The sequence below is a fragment of the Sus scrofa genome, chromosome 6 (genome assembly GCF_000003025.6).
Source record: "Sus scrofa isolate TJ Tabasco breed Duroc chromosome 6, Sscrofa11.1, whole genome shotgun sequence".
Lineage (NCBI taxonomy): Eukaryota > Metazoa > Chordata > Mammalia > Artiodactyla > Suidae > Sus > Sus scrofa.
Window position 1 is genome coordinate 6,512,092 of NC_010448.4, and position 17,245 is coordinate 6,529,336.

The 17,245-nt window shown below is 50.3% G+C and overlaps 1 protein-coding gene across 3 annotated transcripts in view; it reads right to left on the reverse strand.

Annotated features, from left to right (window-relative positions):
- PLCG2 (phospholipase C gamma 2) overlaps nt 1–17,245 on the reverse strand; it is a 169,947-nt gene that overhangs the window by 78,946 nt on the left and 73,756 nt on the right. For all 3 annotated transcript variants that reach the window (XM_021093743.1, XM_021093744.1, XM_021093745.1), the window contains exons 6-8: nt 16,053–16,137; nt 14,505–14,588; nt 1,392–1,435 (exon numbers count right to left, since the gene is read on the reverse strand). In XM_021093743.1, the coding sequence (XP_020949402.1) occupies nt 1,392–1,435; nt 14,505–14,588; nt 16,053–16,137 (213 nt within the window). The remainder of the gene's footprint in view (nt 1–1,391; nt 1,436–14,504; nt 14,589–16,052; nt 16,138–17,245) is intronic.

A 17,245-nucleotide genomic window follows, 5' to 3' on the forward strand; every position in this document is an offset into this window, starting at 1 on the left:
GGCCAACGGGAAGACAGAGGTGACCCAGATGACATCTGGGTCCCAGGAGGATTCAAAGAGGAGCCGGGACGCCAGGATCTGGGAGAATCGGGCCCTGGAACCCACACGTAGCTGCTCCCAGGTGGTCCAGGATGGGAAGCGGGGTGGGGGGGCACGTGGACTGTGTGCGCTTGGACAGGACAGCACGGAGCGGGAGCTGATGCTGGAGAAGTGACCCCAGAGTTTGCTGAGCCATCAAAGGCCCTGAAGCAGGAGTGGGGGCACAGGTGAAGCCCCCAACTCTGGCAGACGGGAAGAATCAATGAGTCCATGTATGCTAAGGGCCAGGGAGCGAGCAGAGGACCATGGGCAGGGAGAATTTTCCATCTGAGAGGAGGGAACCCCTCACCCTGAATCAGGGTAGACGTCACCTCGGCCGGCAGCTGGCCGGCTGATGGCCTCGTGCAGAGGATGTTCGAGGACCTCACTGGACTGGCGCAAACAACCCTGACCTCTCCAGAAAGCACGGCCTCGAGGGCAGGGCTCTCCAAGGCAATTAGTACTTTCGCCTGCAATTAGCACTTGCAGGGCAGGTGGGAGGCGGCTCTTTTTTAAAACACAGGAGATGAATCAGGCCTTAAGCCTTTTCCCTTCACTCAGAGTCCAAGAGTCTACTGTCTGTGAGTATATTTCTAAGCTTCTTTCCCAATCAGCCTCACAGTTCAACAGGCGTATTTTCATAAAAATACTACATGAGAACCAGATTTCTTTTATATGTATTTTTGGAGTCTTGGAGTTTCTGGTGTAGAACGTGGCAGTTGCCAGAGCACCCTTATCCCTGAGAGCTGGTTCCAAAAGAGCAGGCCCAGGTCCACAGGCAGCAAATCACATTCCCCATGCTATTATCTCTGTGGCCAACACTGTTTCCAGATCAGCAGGCTTGGGAGACACAGCACACTTTATAAATTCCCCCACTTGGGGAATTAATAAGGGCAGTAAAGGTCCTGACAAGTCCTGCAGCACTCAAGTTTTAGTAACAGTATCGTCATCCGCACTTAACAAGCCTTGCCATGAAGCACTTTGTATGCTTTGACCCACTTTAATTTGGTTGAACCTCTTTAACTGGAAATTTCGGCAACTCTCTGGGGAAGGAGGTCACAGAGAAGCAGGCTTCGCTACAGAACCTCCTGGATCGGCCTCCCAGCACTGCGCAAGCCCTGGTGCTGTGAAGGTGTATTCTCGGCTTGGGCTGAGGACGGCCAGTTCCCTAAGAGGAGGAGCCCGGCTCTGCGGAGACCGGTGCCTGCCAGAGAGGTGGCCCCCTGGAGGTCAGATGGCCAGGCTGGGAGGACCCACGAGGGACCAATGCCCAACACGGCTGCCCAGAACGTAACCCAGCAGTGGTGCCTCACCCCAAGATGAATACGGAGGAGTCCTTTTTGAATTCGTCGAGAATCTATGAAAATAGAAAGAATACATGCATGAAATAAGAACATGAGAACTAGTCAAGCCAGTTAATGCAAATAAATAGGTTTTACATGGTTAAAAAATTACTGCCATTTATGTGACTAAAAAAATGTTTCAACTTGACTGAGAATTATGAAGCAAAAGGTGGAAGTCTTCCTCACCCCTTCACAGTCTTAATCCTGACAAGCAATCACTCTTAATTTGGCAGGTGCCTGTCTCAAGTTCATTTTATGGATTTTTTTTTTTCTTTTTAGGTCCACACCTGCTGCATATGGAAGTTCCCGGGCCAGGGGTTGAATCGGAGCTGCAGTTGCCGGCCTACACCACAGTCACAGCAACACCTTATCTGAGCTGCACCTGCGACTTACACCACAGCTTGAGGCAACGCCAGATTCTTAACCCATGGAGCGAGGCCAGGGTTCAAACCTGCATCCTCACAGATACTAGTCAGGTTCTTGACCTGCTGAGCCACAACGGGAACTCCCACTTCATAAATATTCACTTAATTATACCTTATCATGTTACATTAATCTATATTTCCCAACTTCTTCAAGCTTTACATGTTATTCTGTAACCTCAAATCGCCCTGCTCTGAAAACCCACACTGTATTCTGTATGATGTGTGTCTTTTTTCTGCTTTTATGACCAGTATTATAAAGAATGCTCATACAGATCTTAGCACACCTGTGCCAGTATTTCCATTAGGTAGATTCTTTGGTGGGAAAGCACCTGGATACAAGACGTGGGTGTTGGGGTTCCCACTGTGGTGCAGCGGAAGTGAATCCGACTAGGAACCATGAGGTTGTGGTTTCAATCCCTGGCCTCACTCAGTGAGTTAAGAATCTGGCATTGCCATGGCTGTGGCGTAGGCCAGCAGCTGTAGCTCTGATTCAACCCTTAGCCTGGGAACCTCCGCAGGCCACAAGTGTGGCCTAAAAAAAGACAAAAGACAAAAAAAAAAAAAGTGCGTATTAACTTTGACACATTCACCCAACTGCTCTCCAGACAGTGGCCCCAGGAAATCAAAACTACAATGAGGTGTCGCCTCACCCAGCAGGCAAAATTCTCACACAGCATCAAAAATTCTATAAACAATAGGGGGAAAAAAGCCTACAAACAATAAATCTTGGAGAGGGTATGGGGGAAAGGGAACTTTTCCACCCTGGTGGTGGGAATGTAAACTGGTACAACCACTATGGAGAACAGTCTGGAGAGTCTTTAAAAAACTAAATATAGAACTATCATATGATCCAGCAATCCCACTCCCGGGCATGTACCTGAGAAAACCGTAACTCAAAAAGGTAACATGCACCCCCATGTGCGCATGAACGCTATTCACAACAGCCAAGACGTGGAAACCGTCGAAAGAGCCACTGACAGATGAATGGATAAAGAAGTGGTACATATATATACAGTGGAATATTACGCAGTCATAAAAAATGGAATACTGCCATTTGCAGTAATATGAATAGGCCTAGAGATTAGCATACTGAGTGAAGCACATCAGAGGAAGACAAATATCACATGATATCCCTTATAGGTGGAACCTAATAAAGAATGATACAAAAAAACTGATTTACAAAACAGAAACAGACTCACAAATTTCTAAATCAAATCCATGGTTACTAAAGGGGGGGATACATTAGGAGCTTGGGATTGACATGTACACACCACTGTCTACAAAACAAACTAACAAGGACCTACTGCAGAGCACAGGGAAATCCACTCAATATTCTATAATCACCTACACACGGGAAAAGAATCCGAAAAAGAATGGAAATACGTATAACCGATTCGCTTTGCTGTACACCTGAAGGAAGTCACCTATACTCCAATACATTTAAATGTATTAAATTATTTACATTTAAAATAAATTTCTAGAAATTTTTTTAAAAAAATATTTAATTGAAAAACCACAAACAGTTGCCGTGATCAGCACGCCCACCTATGAACACACACCCTTTTGTGCGCCTCCACTGCTACATCTCACACCCTTAACATCTCAGTGAGCTCATTTCTACTCTTCGAATTCGAGAGAAAGAAATACTGGTCGGCTTTGGTCCTGCTCTTCACGACCTGCTGATGCTCTGACTACTGAGGTAAGAAGAGCCTGGGGCACCTGCCTCCTAGCTCAGCTCCACTTGCACCAGCTCATTGGCCAAGCAGTTTACACACCCACACATACACCTGCCCATCATACCCTCACACACCCATACCCCACGTTCATTTCTGGTTAGGTGAGCATTACTTTAAGCATCTTTAATGAGGCTGTGATTGGATAAGCATTTGAATAATTCAGGGTACAAAGGGAAATACAGTCCTGGCAGGTCATAAATGCCAATGACATAAAACCACTCCTGCTCTAGACTCCCCAGTCCCCTTGCCAAAGTGCCTGCACAACAGGATGACCTTTGGAAAATCAATGTTCTAGAAAAGGTATTCACAGGCCCCTGGGAAGCATCATGTGGTCTGCATAAATCTGGGCATGTTTTTGTCTGTTTTCTGGAAAGATGATCCATAGCTTTAACCGGCATCTCAAAGAAGCAGGCCACCCCAACAGGTTAAGAGTCACTCTTAAAGACTCAGAAGTAACTTCCTTTCATTTCTGTGTCATTTGCAGCATGGCTATTTCTTTCTTTTAAAAAAAGAAGAGAAAGGGAATTTTAGGCAGTGCATGCTGTTCATTATCTGGACTGACGGGCCCTGTGATCACAGGGTCAAAACAGTGTTTAAGGCCAGATCCTTTCCAAACCCAAGCCCCGAGACTGGTTTTCCCACCTGTGGAGAAAACTCACCTGCCTTGTTATCCAACCCCTGAGGTCCTTAAAGCCAGCCCCTTCCTCTCTGTGCCTTGCAAGGAAACACAGAAAAATTTCCACCTCCTTTCAGCCACAAGAGAGATGGGATGAAGGTGGAGGTGCCCCCTGAGCCAGGAAGGATGGGGACAAACCCTCACTTCCCTTCTCTGCCCACAACCTCCTGTCACCCCATTTGTTGAAACCCCCAGAAGCCTGTTAGCAGAGGGAACGTGTTTGCAGGAATCAGCCCCTTGGGATACAAAGCAGGGCAGGACCCGACTGAAAGCAAAGCAGCAGATCCCACCAGCCCAGGGCTCAGCACTCAGCAGCACACATGAAAGCAAACTCAGCTCGCTCAGAATTCAAGGCCAAGCTGCCTGAGAACACGCTAGCAGAATGCATTTGGGACCAAGTCAAAGGAACTGGGAGAGGGGAGCCAAAGTGATTCCTGAGCCCACCCAGGGGGGCAGCTCATGTTCACTGCAGTGGAGATGGGGACGGCATGAGGCCTCTTCTGGATATTCTAGTGTGAGATGCCAGGCAAGCTGGCAGTCAGGTAGGAGAGCCTGGCATCCAGGGGCAGGTGGGGGATGGAGACTTGTTTCCAGAAATAATCAGCAGAAGGATACTACTGGAAGCTGGGGGACCAGACATGCCCAGATCAGGAGTAAACACGCTGATAGAGACAGGAGCTCTGTGGACTAAGTTTGGGGCATGGAAATAACAAAAAAGCCACAGCATGGTGGGTCTTTTCCTGAAAGCAGCCGAGTGGCCACTCCAGGGCTGCAGTAGGTACCAGGCATTTCTCCCTCTGGGTTTCAGTGTGACCACAGGGAAAGCCACGGACGCTTGAGGATTCACTGGCATGGGTGAGCAGGGGGCTGGCTGGCACTGACGGTGCCCCACTGCATGCACCCAAGACTCTTGGGGATCAGGATGGGTGGGAGAGAGTGTACTCAGGGGCCCCCTCTGGAAGCAACTTTTTCTTTTTAGGGCCGCCCTGTGGCATATGGAAGTTTTCAGACTAGGGGTCGAATCAGAGCTTCAGCACGCAGCCATTACCACAGCCACAGCCGCACCAGATCTGAGCAGCTCTGCGACTTATGCCACAGCTCACGGCAACGCCAGATCCTTAACCCACTGAGCGAGGCCAGAGATCGAACCTGCATCCTCATGGATACCAATCAGGTTCTTAACCCGCTAAGCCACAGCAGGTACTCCTGGCAGCAACTACTGGTACCAGCACATGCCAGCTAAGCAGTAGCCCTGCCTGGGACATGCCAACCTTTAGATACCAAGAAATTGAAGACCCAGCCAAGGATGTTGTGAGCGAGCGGACGGCAAGGTAAGAGAAGACTGAAGATGGCGTAGCATCCACAAGCCAAGTGACAATACCAAGGAGAGAGTGACCAACTGTCACATGGGTCACAAGCCACTGAGCAGATAAGATAACGACCAAAGGATGGATCGCTGGGCTTGTCAACACAGAGGTTACTGGTGATGAGACAAGATGAGCGGCTGGGGGTGGCAGGCAAGGAAACACAATGGCAGTGGGCTCCAGAGAGGGAGGGTGGCAAGTGGAGAAGCGGTGTGGATGGCGCTCCTGGAATAGGCTGCCGCATGGGCGGCAGAGTAATGGGGCAGCAGGTGGAAGGGGGAGACGTCGGGGGGATGCTCTACAGACGGAAGAACTTACAGCACATGTAATGGGGAGAAGAACTGCGTCCCCCGAAAGACACGTCCACGTCCTAACACCACCTGTGAATGCGACCTTCTTTGGAAATAGGGTCTCTGCAGATGTAATCAAGTTGAGCTGAAGTCATGCTGGATTGGGGTGGCCCTAAATCCAATGACTGGAGTCCTTTCTAAGAGACAGATGTGCAGACAGACAGACACAGGGGGAGACGGTGCCCATGTGATGATGGAAGCAGAGGTTGGAGAGCTGCGTCTCTGAGGTGGGGAGCCCCCAGGATCCCCAGCCAACACCAGAGGCCGGAAGGAGGCAAGAGAAGGGACAGCTTCTCCCCTGGAGCCTTCAGAAGGAGTGTGACACTGCCAAGACCAGATTTCAGCCTTTCAGCCTCCAGCACTGGGAGAGAATAAAAGTCCGCTCTTTTAAGCCACTCAGTTGTGGGTCCTTGGTGACAGCCGCCCTGGGAAACTGACCGGGCATGTTTGCGAGCTGCCACGGGGCAGCCGGGATCTCACCATCACCTATTAGGAAGGCAGGAAAATAAACCCCACTTCAGAAACAAGGAACAGACAGGGAGCACACATGATCGTTCCAAAGCTATGGACTGAGAAATCCACACCCTGATAAAACTCTACTGCCCCACACAGCAGGTGCAAAGGCACGTAAAATACATGATGCCATCCTAGCAGTATGGGCAGAATATTCTAGATGCTATGGGCACACTGGGGAGGCAGCAATTACTTTATTTTAGCATCACTGTGTAGGGTTACACAGGACATTCGGCCCTCTGTGACTCCAGGTAACGTCTTTGAACCGTTTCTCCCAGCCAAGGTCAAGGACATCAGGGTGCTGTCTGTTCTGTGGACCCCTAGGGCCTTCCTCGGTCACTGAAACATTTATGGAAGGGATGGCTAAAATGATAAGATACACAAATTTCTCTGGGGGAAATTAAAAGGCCATAGGGAAACTAAATGAAATTGAAACTTAATTAAGTTAATTTAAAAGGCTCCAGGGAAAAGTCACCCATGACTTTTGGTCCCCAGGAGAAGAGCAGGAGAGGCTGTTACCAGCTAGACAAGGATAGAGGCCACGCCAAACGGGGGCGACTGCATAAACGATGACCCCCAGGGTCAGAGGCCCCCCTGAGGTGGGGAAGTGGGGTTTTTCCACGTGGTTGAGAGGATCACGCCCTCTGGGGCTGAAAATGGACCTCAACATTTTCTGTGCCCCGCGGGTCCTGTGAGGTGGCCAAGGGGAAGATCGCAGTGATGGGAAAGCTAACCAGATTCACCGCCTCCGTCTACACTGTGGAAGCCTGTCGCCCTGGACCACCGATTAGAATAACCTGTGACAGGCCCTGGACTCCACCACCAAAACATGACAATGTCAGTCACCCACTCCCCACGTGCCTGCACCCGTGGAAAATCTGCAAGAACAAACATCAAGCTTCTTAACTGAAAGTATAATCGCAGGTATAGTCACAGGTAGGCTTGCAGGTGTTTTAATTTCCTTTTTAATTTATATGTACTTTCTTTTTTTCCTTTTGTCTTTTCTATGGCCGCACCCACGGCATACGGAGGTTCCCAGGCTAGGGTTCCAATCAGAGCTGTAGCTGCTGGTCTACACCACAGACACAGCACCTCGGGATCTGAGCCGTATCAGCAACCTACACCACAACTCATGGCAACGTCAGATCCTTAACCCACTGAGAGAGGCCAAGGATCGAACCTGCAACCTCAAGGTTCCAACCTGCAGCCTCAAGGTTCCTAGCTGCATTCGTTAACCATTGAGCCACAACGGGAACTCCTACATGCACTTTCTTTTTTTTTTTTTTTTTTGTCTTTTGTCTTTTTGTTGTTGTTGCTATTTCTTGGGCCGCTCCCGCGGCATATGAGGTTCCCAGGCTAGGGTCCAATCGGAGCTGTAGCCACCGGCCTACGCCAGAGCACAGCAATGCGGGATCCGAGCCGCGTCTGCAACCTACACCACAGCTCACAGCAACGCCGGATCCTTAACCCACTGAGCAAGGGCAGGGATCGAACCCGCAACCTCATGGTTCCTAGTCGGATTCGTTAACCACTGCGCCACGATGGGAACTCCCTACATGCACTTTCTACTTTGCATGGAATGACGATGCATTGCTGTGCAGATGTCAGAAAGGAACTTCCTGCCACGGGCTGCCGGTCTTCTGCTTCAGTACAGGGGCAGAGCAAAGGACACTCTGGGAAACCTACTTGTGACCAAGAAGGTCTTCTGGAAACTGGACGAGGGCAGCTGACCTCCCCGCCTCCAGGGGGGAACCTGTCTCCTAAAGACAGGCTGACAGGAACAGTCAAACTCCACGTCCTGAGGACAAGCGCATGCCAGACACACTGCTGGGCGACTGAGAGCTATGAGTTCTTTTAAACTTCGAGCATCTAGGACAGGTACCGTCACCCCCAGGAGGGTCAGGAAATTTAATACTGCTCCAAGCTAAAAGGAATGCTAAAGGAATATGAGTGCCACCTTACAAAAATTATAGCAGAGTTGTTTTCTATTTTAACAGGCAGACAAGAACCTACAATCAGATCCCGGGGGGACAGTATGGGACAGCAGAGGGCTGGGTATGTTTATATTCCCTCACACCTTGCAAGGCTGGGAAGGCCCTTGTTCTCTGAACTGCACTGGATATAATTTGTAAGCTGATTATTGATTATTCGTGAGCTGCTGGAGAGCGACTCGGAACCCATGGTGGACTTTGAAAGATGGCTCCACTTGCTGCAGGCCAGACCCTGTGTTAGCCCCATGACTTGCAAACATAGTGGGAGGTACACAATGGTGAGTGTGTGACTGCATGGTGATGTTACATATGCTTAGAGCACCGCCTTGCTGGCTTTGAGGAAGCAAACAGCCAGGCAGGGAGCCCCAGGCATCGAGAAGCTATAGGCAGGCGCTAGGAGGTACAGGCGGCCAGCAAGAAGCTGGAGCTCTGGGTCCTACAACCGCCAGGAACCCAACACTGCCGCCACCACCTGAGCTTGGAAGCAGAGCTCTTCCATCTGATCCACAGATGAGACCACAGCCCCAGGGGAAATCCTAAATGTAGCTGTGTGAGACCCCGGGGGTAGAGAATCCAGCCAAGGGATGCCTGGATGCCTGAGCCCCAGAAACGGAGGGAGAACAAGTGCGCACCATCGTAGCGCTCTTAGGCACATAACAGGAACTAACAGAGAGCGACCAGAGGGTACCAAGAATACATCATGTGAAACGGCAGGGCTAAAACCAGAGGAATCGACTGTCACCCAGGAGGTCCCCTGTGACGCTCCGCTAAGTACCTGGCATTGTCACTGCAGCATCCCCGGGTCACTGCTGTGGTGCAGGTTCAGTCCCCAGCCCAGGAACTTCCACATGCTGCAGGGTGTAGCCAAAAAACACAACCCCCCCCCCAAAAAAAGGGGGATTCTGGAGTTCCCGTCGTGGCGCAGTGGTTAACGAATCCGACTAGGAACCATGAGGTTGCGGGTTCGGTCCCTGCCCCTTGCTCAGTGGGTTAACGATCCGGCGTTGCCGTGAGCTGTGGTGTAGGCTGCAGACGCGGCTCGGATCCCGCATTGCTGTGGCTCTGGCGTAGGCCGGTGGCTACAGCTCCGATTCAACCCCTAGCCTGGGAACCTCCATATGCCGTGGGAGCGGCTCAAGAAATAGCAACAACAACAACAACAAAAAAAGGGGGGGATTCCAACCACCTCATGGGACCACAACGCCAGTCCTGGACGGAGAGCAAGAATAATATCGGTCAGCCATCCTCACTCATCACCAAGGCCTGCAAATCCCACACCCACAGCCCCCACGACCCGAGAGGGAACTTCGCGGGTCAGGCAGGGAAGTAGCAAAGCAGCAGCTACGAAGCGGGGTACTAGATTTAAACATTTAAGGAAAAACTGGCACAATGTCTTGGGTTTTCTTCAAAATCACCTGAGAAGGGGGAAGTGTCTAAGGGCAGAGATGAAATGAGACGGCCAAGAAGGGACCACTGCTGAAACTGGCTGACGACACATGGCAGGGGTAGGGGTGTTTGTATTATTAGCTCTGTGTGTCTGTGTTTGACATATCCCGGAATTAGTAATGCTCAAAAAAGCTAAAAAGAATTCTCAGTGGGTGGGCCGTGAGGCTGAGCAAAGGGGAACTCAAATCCTGGCCCTGCAGCTCCGCCAGCAAGACACCTCTCTGAGCTTCATGCTCTTCACGTGAATAAAGACAGTAACAGCACCTCTCGCTGGTCGTGAGGAAGATGAAATGTACTTGAGACACTCAGCATAGCCTCGAGTTCACCTAGGAGATGTTAGCTCTGATCTTTATTCATAATACTCTTATTACAGTCTAGGCAGAGATCCAGTCCCTCCCCAGGAAGGAACACATGGAATTAAATTTCCTATCTTCCCGCTGCTGCACAACTTTTAGAAGCCTTGAGGCTTGACAGCAGCAGCATAAGCAGGTGGTTAGACAAAAGGAGGAACTGTCCATCTCAAGTTGGAGGCCTACAGCTACGGATAAGCAGGAACCCACTCCCTGGATTTGGCCCTGGGGGTCACCAATCACCGCCCACAGCCCTGTCCCCCCAAGGAGCCCAAGAAAGCCAGCTGAGCCCCCAGGAGGACAGAGGCGATAATTTTCTCTGCACTGAGCTTTCAGCGAGGAGCTCAGGAAGCAAGTGATACGCTGACACTGAGGGGGAGAAAGGTTACCCACAATGAGGCTTCGCAATCAGGCCAGTAACCATCTACAGAGCCTGGGGCTTCGTGTTCAAATTCCGAGTCACAGAATTATAATATGCAGTGATATTATAACACGCAGACTGGACAGTTACATCCTTCAATGGTGGAGGTCAGAGGCTGGTGTTCCAAAAAGCCTTAGAGGCCGGGTAGGTGACATGAATTAGTGGAGAGCTGGGTATGGGGAGGGGGCTGAGGCAAACCAGAGCGAGCTTGACTCCCTCCATCCAGAGGTCATCAAATATAGCCAGAGCTCAGGACCCGTACACAGCCGGAGCTCATTTTTTTTTTTTTTTTTTTTTTGAAGAGAAGTGAAAAATCTTTTTTTTTTTTTTTTTAAATGGCCACACCTGCAACATATGGATGTTCCCAGGCGAGGGATTGAATCAGAGCTGCTGCTGCAAGCCTACACCACAGCCACAGCAATGCCGGATCCGAGCCACATCTGCAACCTACACGGCAACGTGCGGCAACACCGGATCCTTCACCCACCGAGCAAGGCCAGGGATCGAACCTCCATCCTCACGGATACTATGCAGGTTCTTAACCTGCTGAACCACAACAGGGACTTTCACTCCCAAGTTTTAAATGTAGGCAATTCATTTAAAAACAAACCCCCAAACCCCATTTAAACCATTAAGCCCCCAAGGATAAGTGAACGCCGACGGGTGAATACAGAGTTCTGGCCACCTGGGGATTCTGCAGAAATCTGACTCAAAGTTCTTCCTCTTCTTCCTCTCTCTCTCTCTGCACAGACAGACAGACAGACAGACACACACACACACACACACATTACGCCTGAGGAAGAACCATAATGTTAAGTGCTCTCGGGTGGCACTTCATCAGGGCAGAGACTATCAGTGACCACCTGACGTACCAGCAGGTGCCAAAGCTTTGGTGCCAACCTTGTTCTCAAGCTGTGTCTGCCCACTGTCTGATAAGACAGCATCTTCAAATTTAAGGTACACAATTATCAAAACTGCTTTTGGCAACTACTTCTCCCAAGTGAATTGAGCTTTTCTCAGACCTGGCCAACTAAGACACCAAGAGTTGCTATTCTGGATTTCACGTATACAATGTCATCACAACGTTTTCACTGTTCTCAAGAACTGATTATACATAAAAGTGACAGATTTTAAGCTAACAGGTGTTTTGATCAGTTTTTATGCAGCACTTTTAAATTAAGGTTTCATATAAAAAGGGGGAGGGATTAGAGAGGTTTTAAAAGTGTTAATAGCCGATGACCTGATTTAACACCTTCATTTTATAGAGGAGGCGAGTTGGGGGAGGTGGGCAAGGAAGGCTTTTCCCAAAATCAATCTGTCAGCTAGAGGTCAAGTTGGGGCTGGAATCCAGGTCTTTCAACACCCAAAGCCTGCAATCTTTCCACTCACTTTGCTAAACCAAGAACTGACCATTACATGTGTGAAAAAAGGAACACACTATAAACCAACCTTTTGCTCTATAAAATAAGGCATTTTCCCCCAATTTGGACAGACGAGAAATGGATCTCCCATTTTCCCACTTCAGATACAACCCAAATCCCATGGCCAGTGGTCACCTACCCAGAGCCCTCCCCCTGCGGCCAGCGTGCAGACCTCCAGGCAGAAGGCAACTGAACACTGTCGGTCACGCTCATCACTTGAAAATGCCTGCACTTGACCCCCAACCCCTCCCCACTTTCACGATCCCCCTGAGCCCGGCAGAATGGGAATCACTGCCCGCACTGCACAGATGAGAGGGTTGACCGTGGGAGGGGTCCGTGGCTATAGCTCAAGATCAACAGCTGGTTGGAGAAAGTAGGTCCATCTGGCTCCAACCCCCAAGCATCCTCTGTGCCCTCACAGCTCTGCTCCAGAGCCACCTCAGCCACCTGCAGAGCTCCTGTCCAACAGTGACAGCGGCAGTCACCTACCAGCATGGTGCTCCATGCACGGCAATGAAAACCTCACTTTTTAAGCTTTATGAGCTTTTTTTTTCTTTTTAATGGCCGCACTTGCAGCATACGGAAGTTCCCGGGCCAGGGACTGAATCTGAGCAGCAGCTCTGACCGACTGTGTTGGCCGAGGATTAAACCCTTGCCTCTGCAGCAACCCCAGCCACTGCAGTCAGATTCTTAACCCACTGTGCCACAGCATGAACCCCTTTATGGGACTATTTCTAATTGCAGAAATAATGTGCTACCTGGGAACAAGCTGAAGAAAACTGAGGTGTGGCAAAGAAAAATGTAATTTTCGCTCCTGCACAGCTTCCCAAATCCCTCCAGGACACAGACAAAGAGCATATGATATCACTTATAGCTGGAATCTAATATACGGCACAAAGGAACCTTTCCTCAGGGAAAAAACTCATGGACTTGAGAACAGACTTGTGGTTGCCAAGGAATGGGGGGAGTGGGATGGACTGGGAATTTGGGGTTAACAGATGCAAACTATTGCCTTTGGAATGGATAAGCAATGAGAACCTGCTGTATAGCACTGGGAACTCTGTCTAGTCCCTTGTGATGGAGCCTGATGGAAGATAACGTGAAAAAAAGAATATACATAAATATACACACACACACATGCACGTGTATACACACAAATATATATACATACACACACGCACACATATATCTGTATGACTGGGTCACTCTGCTGTACAGCAGAAATTGACAGAACACTGTAAATCAACTATAATGGAAAAAATTTTAAAATCTTAAAAAAAAAAAAAGGCAACACTAAATGTGAGGTGTGTGCTCTTCCATACTTTCTCTTTGTTCTAAAAACACCCACAAATATACACAGGAGGATTCTTTGTTTGTTACCAAAAAAATCAGACCTAGTTCCTCGAGTGAATCTGCTGCTGCCTTTCCTCACAAAATATCATGAGCATCCCTCCAGTGGGACAGAATCGCAACTGACTCGGCCTCCTCATCGGCCGCATAGCATGGATGGACCAAAATGACCCAGCAACTGCTCTACACCGAGGCGTTCGGACAGCTCCCAGGTATTTTGCCAACATAAGCAATAAACGATCTGGTAACACACTCCTAGGTCTCAGAGTTTTCATTTCTCTAAAAGAGCCCCCCAAAACGCCACCGTCAGGTCAAACTATATGCGAATCTTAACTCTAGAATAGCATATTATCTTAAAAAATATATTCTTGGAGTTCCCACTGTGGCGCATCAGGTTAAGAACCCAATGTAGTCTCTGTGAGGATGTGCATTTGATCCCAGGCCTCGCTCAATGGGTTAAGGATCCAGCACTGCCACAAGCTGTGGCGTAGGTCACAGATGTGCTTCGCGTCTGGATTTGCTGTGGCTGTGGCACAGGGCTGCAGTTGCAACTTCGATGTGGTCCCTAGCCTGGGAACTTCTGTGTGCTGTAGGTGCAGCCGTTAAAAAAAACAAGAAAAGAAAAAATATATATTCTCATTAACATCAGTCAAGGATAGAAAGAAGGAACACACTCAAATAATCCCTCCAAATGGAGATGGTCACTACTAATAAGCAGACACATTTCTTTCCAGAATGAGATTAAACAGCAGAGTTGGCTGAACTTCTTTTTACTTTAATAAGTTTGGATTAAATTCCAGGCAGACTTAGGGGCACTCATGTTCCCACCAAGAAGGTATGCACTGTCCCCACGGCTCTGTCACGTTGAAAAACTTGGCCAATCTAAGAGGCGAAAAAGCATGGTGCCATCACCCCTGCTTCGTATTTCCTCGACTAGCAGGGACGTGGAACACATCCTGGGTTGCTTAGGAACATGCTGGACTTTGAAACGCAGGGAAAACAAAAACACCATTCAATCATTTGCCCAAGAATCATCTTACCGATTTTTGCTGTTCAAACATAAGTTTTTTATAGAAGAGATGGAACTGCTCAAAGCTGAGTTCATCTTTGTGTGCGCCAATTTCCTGTAAATGTAAAAAAAAAAAGTGACCACACGATTTCTGGTGTCCACCACAAGAATGCCTCCCCCCTGTTCACACGGCTCTCCTACAACACTGGCTGAAATCTAACTTGCATTGCTCTGAACCCACCATCCACAAGCTTCCTACTTTATCTGCCTGGAGCACATGCCCACCAGGGACCCAGGTAAGACCCTGCCCTTGACAGCCCAAAACAGTAGGGTCCCAGCTGGAATCCCAAGAGCCTGATTGTAGAGCTCCTCCTTCTAGAGGCAGAAGATACTTTCAAATCCAGCCATACTTACAGGGTATGTACAGATAGGTCATACTTAAAAGCCTAAGGAAAGGAACCCAGCTTTTGGAGTTAAGAGTTCAATTCCAGTCAAGGTTTGTCCCCTGAACTGCTTCATGGCTTTGGGCAATTCACTCGAGCCTCTCAGACCCTCAGTTTCTTTATGTGTGAAATGGGAGAGCCACTACCACCACCCTCCTCCTCCCGGACTTCCCTGAAACCAAACCAGATAACAACCACGAAGCGCCTGCCTGCTAAAGCCTGGATGAAGAATGAACTTCCAGTTATGTGGCAGCCAGTGGGCGGTGCTTCTTAAGTCTCTCTTCTCCCCATCCCCACCCTTCCCTGGTTTTGCCTTCTTGGATTAGGTGGGATGCTCGGGGCCAGCCAAAAGATGGCTTGATAAGCCATCAAGTGTGCCTTCCTCCAGGAGTTCTTTGGCACAACCATGAATGAGGTTTTTCAGCTGAGGAGTCCGGTGACATGGCCCTGTGACTCCTGCAATGCGGACTACTGGGACGGAATGTCACTGGGTTCCTGACAAGAGTCAATAGGTCTCTGAAAGCCAGAAAGAGTGCCCAGAGCTCACCTCCATCCTTCCACCACTGAGGAGAGCCCACCTGACCTACCCATCACTCATGGAGCAACTAGACCCACCCCAGATCTACCGATGGGTCACCGAGCCAGGACCATCATTAAATGATGACGGGCAGAGGAGTGGTAGGGGATGGGAGGATGGGCAGGAGGAAGGATGGGCAATGAGGGGCGGGTGGGAAGAGGGGTGAAAGGCAGAGAGATGCTGGCTCTGCCAACGACGCTGTCAGGACTTGCATACAAAACGCCATGTCGCCGGCAACCTTCATAATGAATCTTTCAGAGTATTTTCCAAAAGAAACACATGTGTTCATGTTACTAAAAGGCAAAGAGGCTGCGGGACGGTGAGGGGAAGGGCAAGCTGGACGGTGGAAACGTTCCCAGTCAAGCAGCCCGGGGAACACGGTCTGTGTGGACGCCGTCCCCTGCCAGGACTGAGAACGCGGTCCGAAGACGTGCCCACGATCGCTCTGTGCTAAGAAGGACGAAGAAGACGAAGGACTTTCCAGGGCACCATTCAGAGGAGCACGAAGGCACCGTGGCCCTGGGTTCACATGATCGCCAGGCTGAGTCACGCAACTTACCAGAAACTTGTCTTTGAGGAACTTGGCGCTGCTCGCTTTGAAGTTGACCAGCGGCAGGATGGCCTTCAGCTCTCGGAGGCTGATGCTGCAAAAGAGGGGAACCCCAGCCCGTCAGCCTCGACGGGTTTCATCCGCGGAGGGTCAGTGTCAGTGGGCACTACCTGGGAACAGAGGCCCGGGATTCAAGGGGCGGGGGGTGACCTCCCATTCAGGGATGGCTGTGGACACGGGTCCTGAAGGAGATGCACGGCGTGGGCAGACATAGTGTCAGATGACCTTTGTGGATACGAAATGTCACAGGAGCTCAAACCAAGGGGTGGCCACTGAAGGTCAGAGGGGCGGAAGGAGCCAACCTTGTCTGAACACCTACTGTGTGCCAGGCTGCCCTGGGAGCTATTCAGGCAATGTCACCTCACCCTTCCCTACATTCAACCCCCTACACAGTGTACATTCTCGACTCCCCCCAGGTTCAGAACTGGCAATGGGGGTGGGGGGCAGGGGATGCTGCTCAAGGTCAGAGCAGGTCTAATGACCTTCAGAGGTGGGTACCCATCACTTCCATGTTCCCGATGAAGACACTGAGGCTCAGAGAGGTTCGCTGCTAGGACATCGGGGCTGCAACTCCACTGCTGGCTGCTTCCAGCTCTGCCTGTACCCACTGCATGGAACTGGGTGGGTTGAGGCGCAGCGAGTCAAGGGTGCAGAGCCAAGTGTCAGCCAAGGGAGAGCGGGTGGTCTGGGGAACTTTGGTGTGGCCAAAGAAAACTGCTCTGTGTTCTTGGAAACGTCAGACTAGACAGGGGCTGTGCGCGGCCAGGAAGGAAGTCTGCCCAGGCTGCGGGCAGAAAATGGCCCGGCTTCCCCTATGCTGTAAAGGCAGCCTCTGCCAGGACACCAGACAGAAGCAGCACATTACACTCAGCAGCTTCACCAGGAGATGACCCAGGGGACTCCTGGCCACCCCAGTGTCCCTGCCTCCTGCATCTCTGTCCCTAACATCAGGGACCTTTGTGGGCCAGATGCCCTCCTACGGCCCCACGACCACCAAGGCCAGCAGTCAGGGCTTTCCCAGCAAGACGGTGAGAGCAACACAAAGCTGTGCGGCCGGCTGGCAGAGAGGCAAGCAGGCTAGCTGAGACCCCTGCTTCTGACCCAGCCCTATGGCATCCACAAAGAGCATGGCCAGGGCAGGG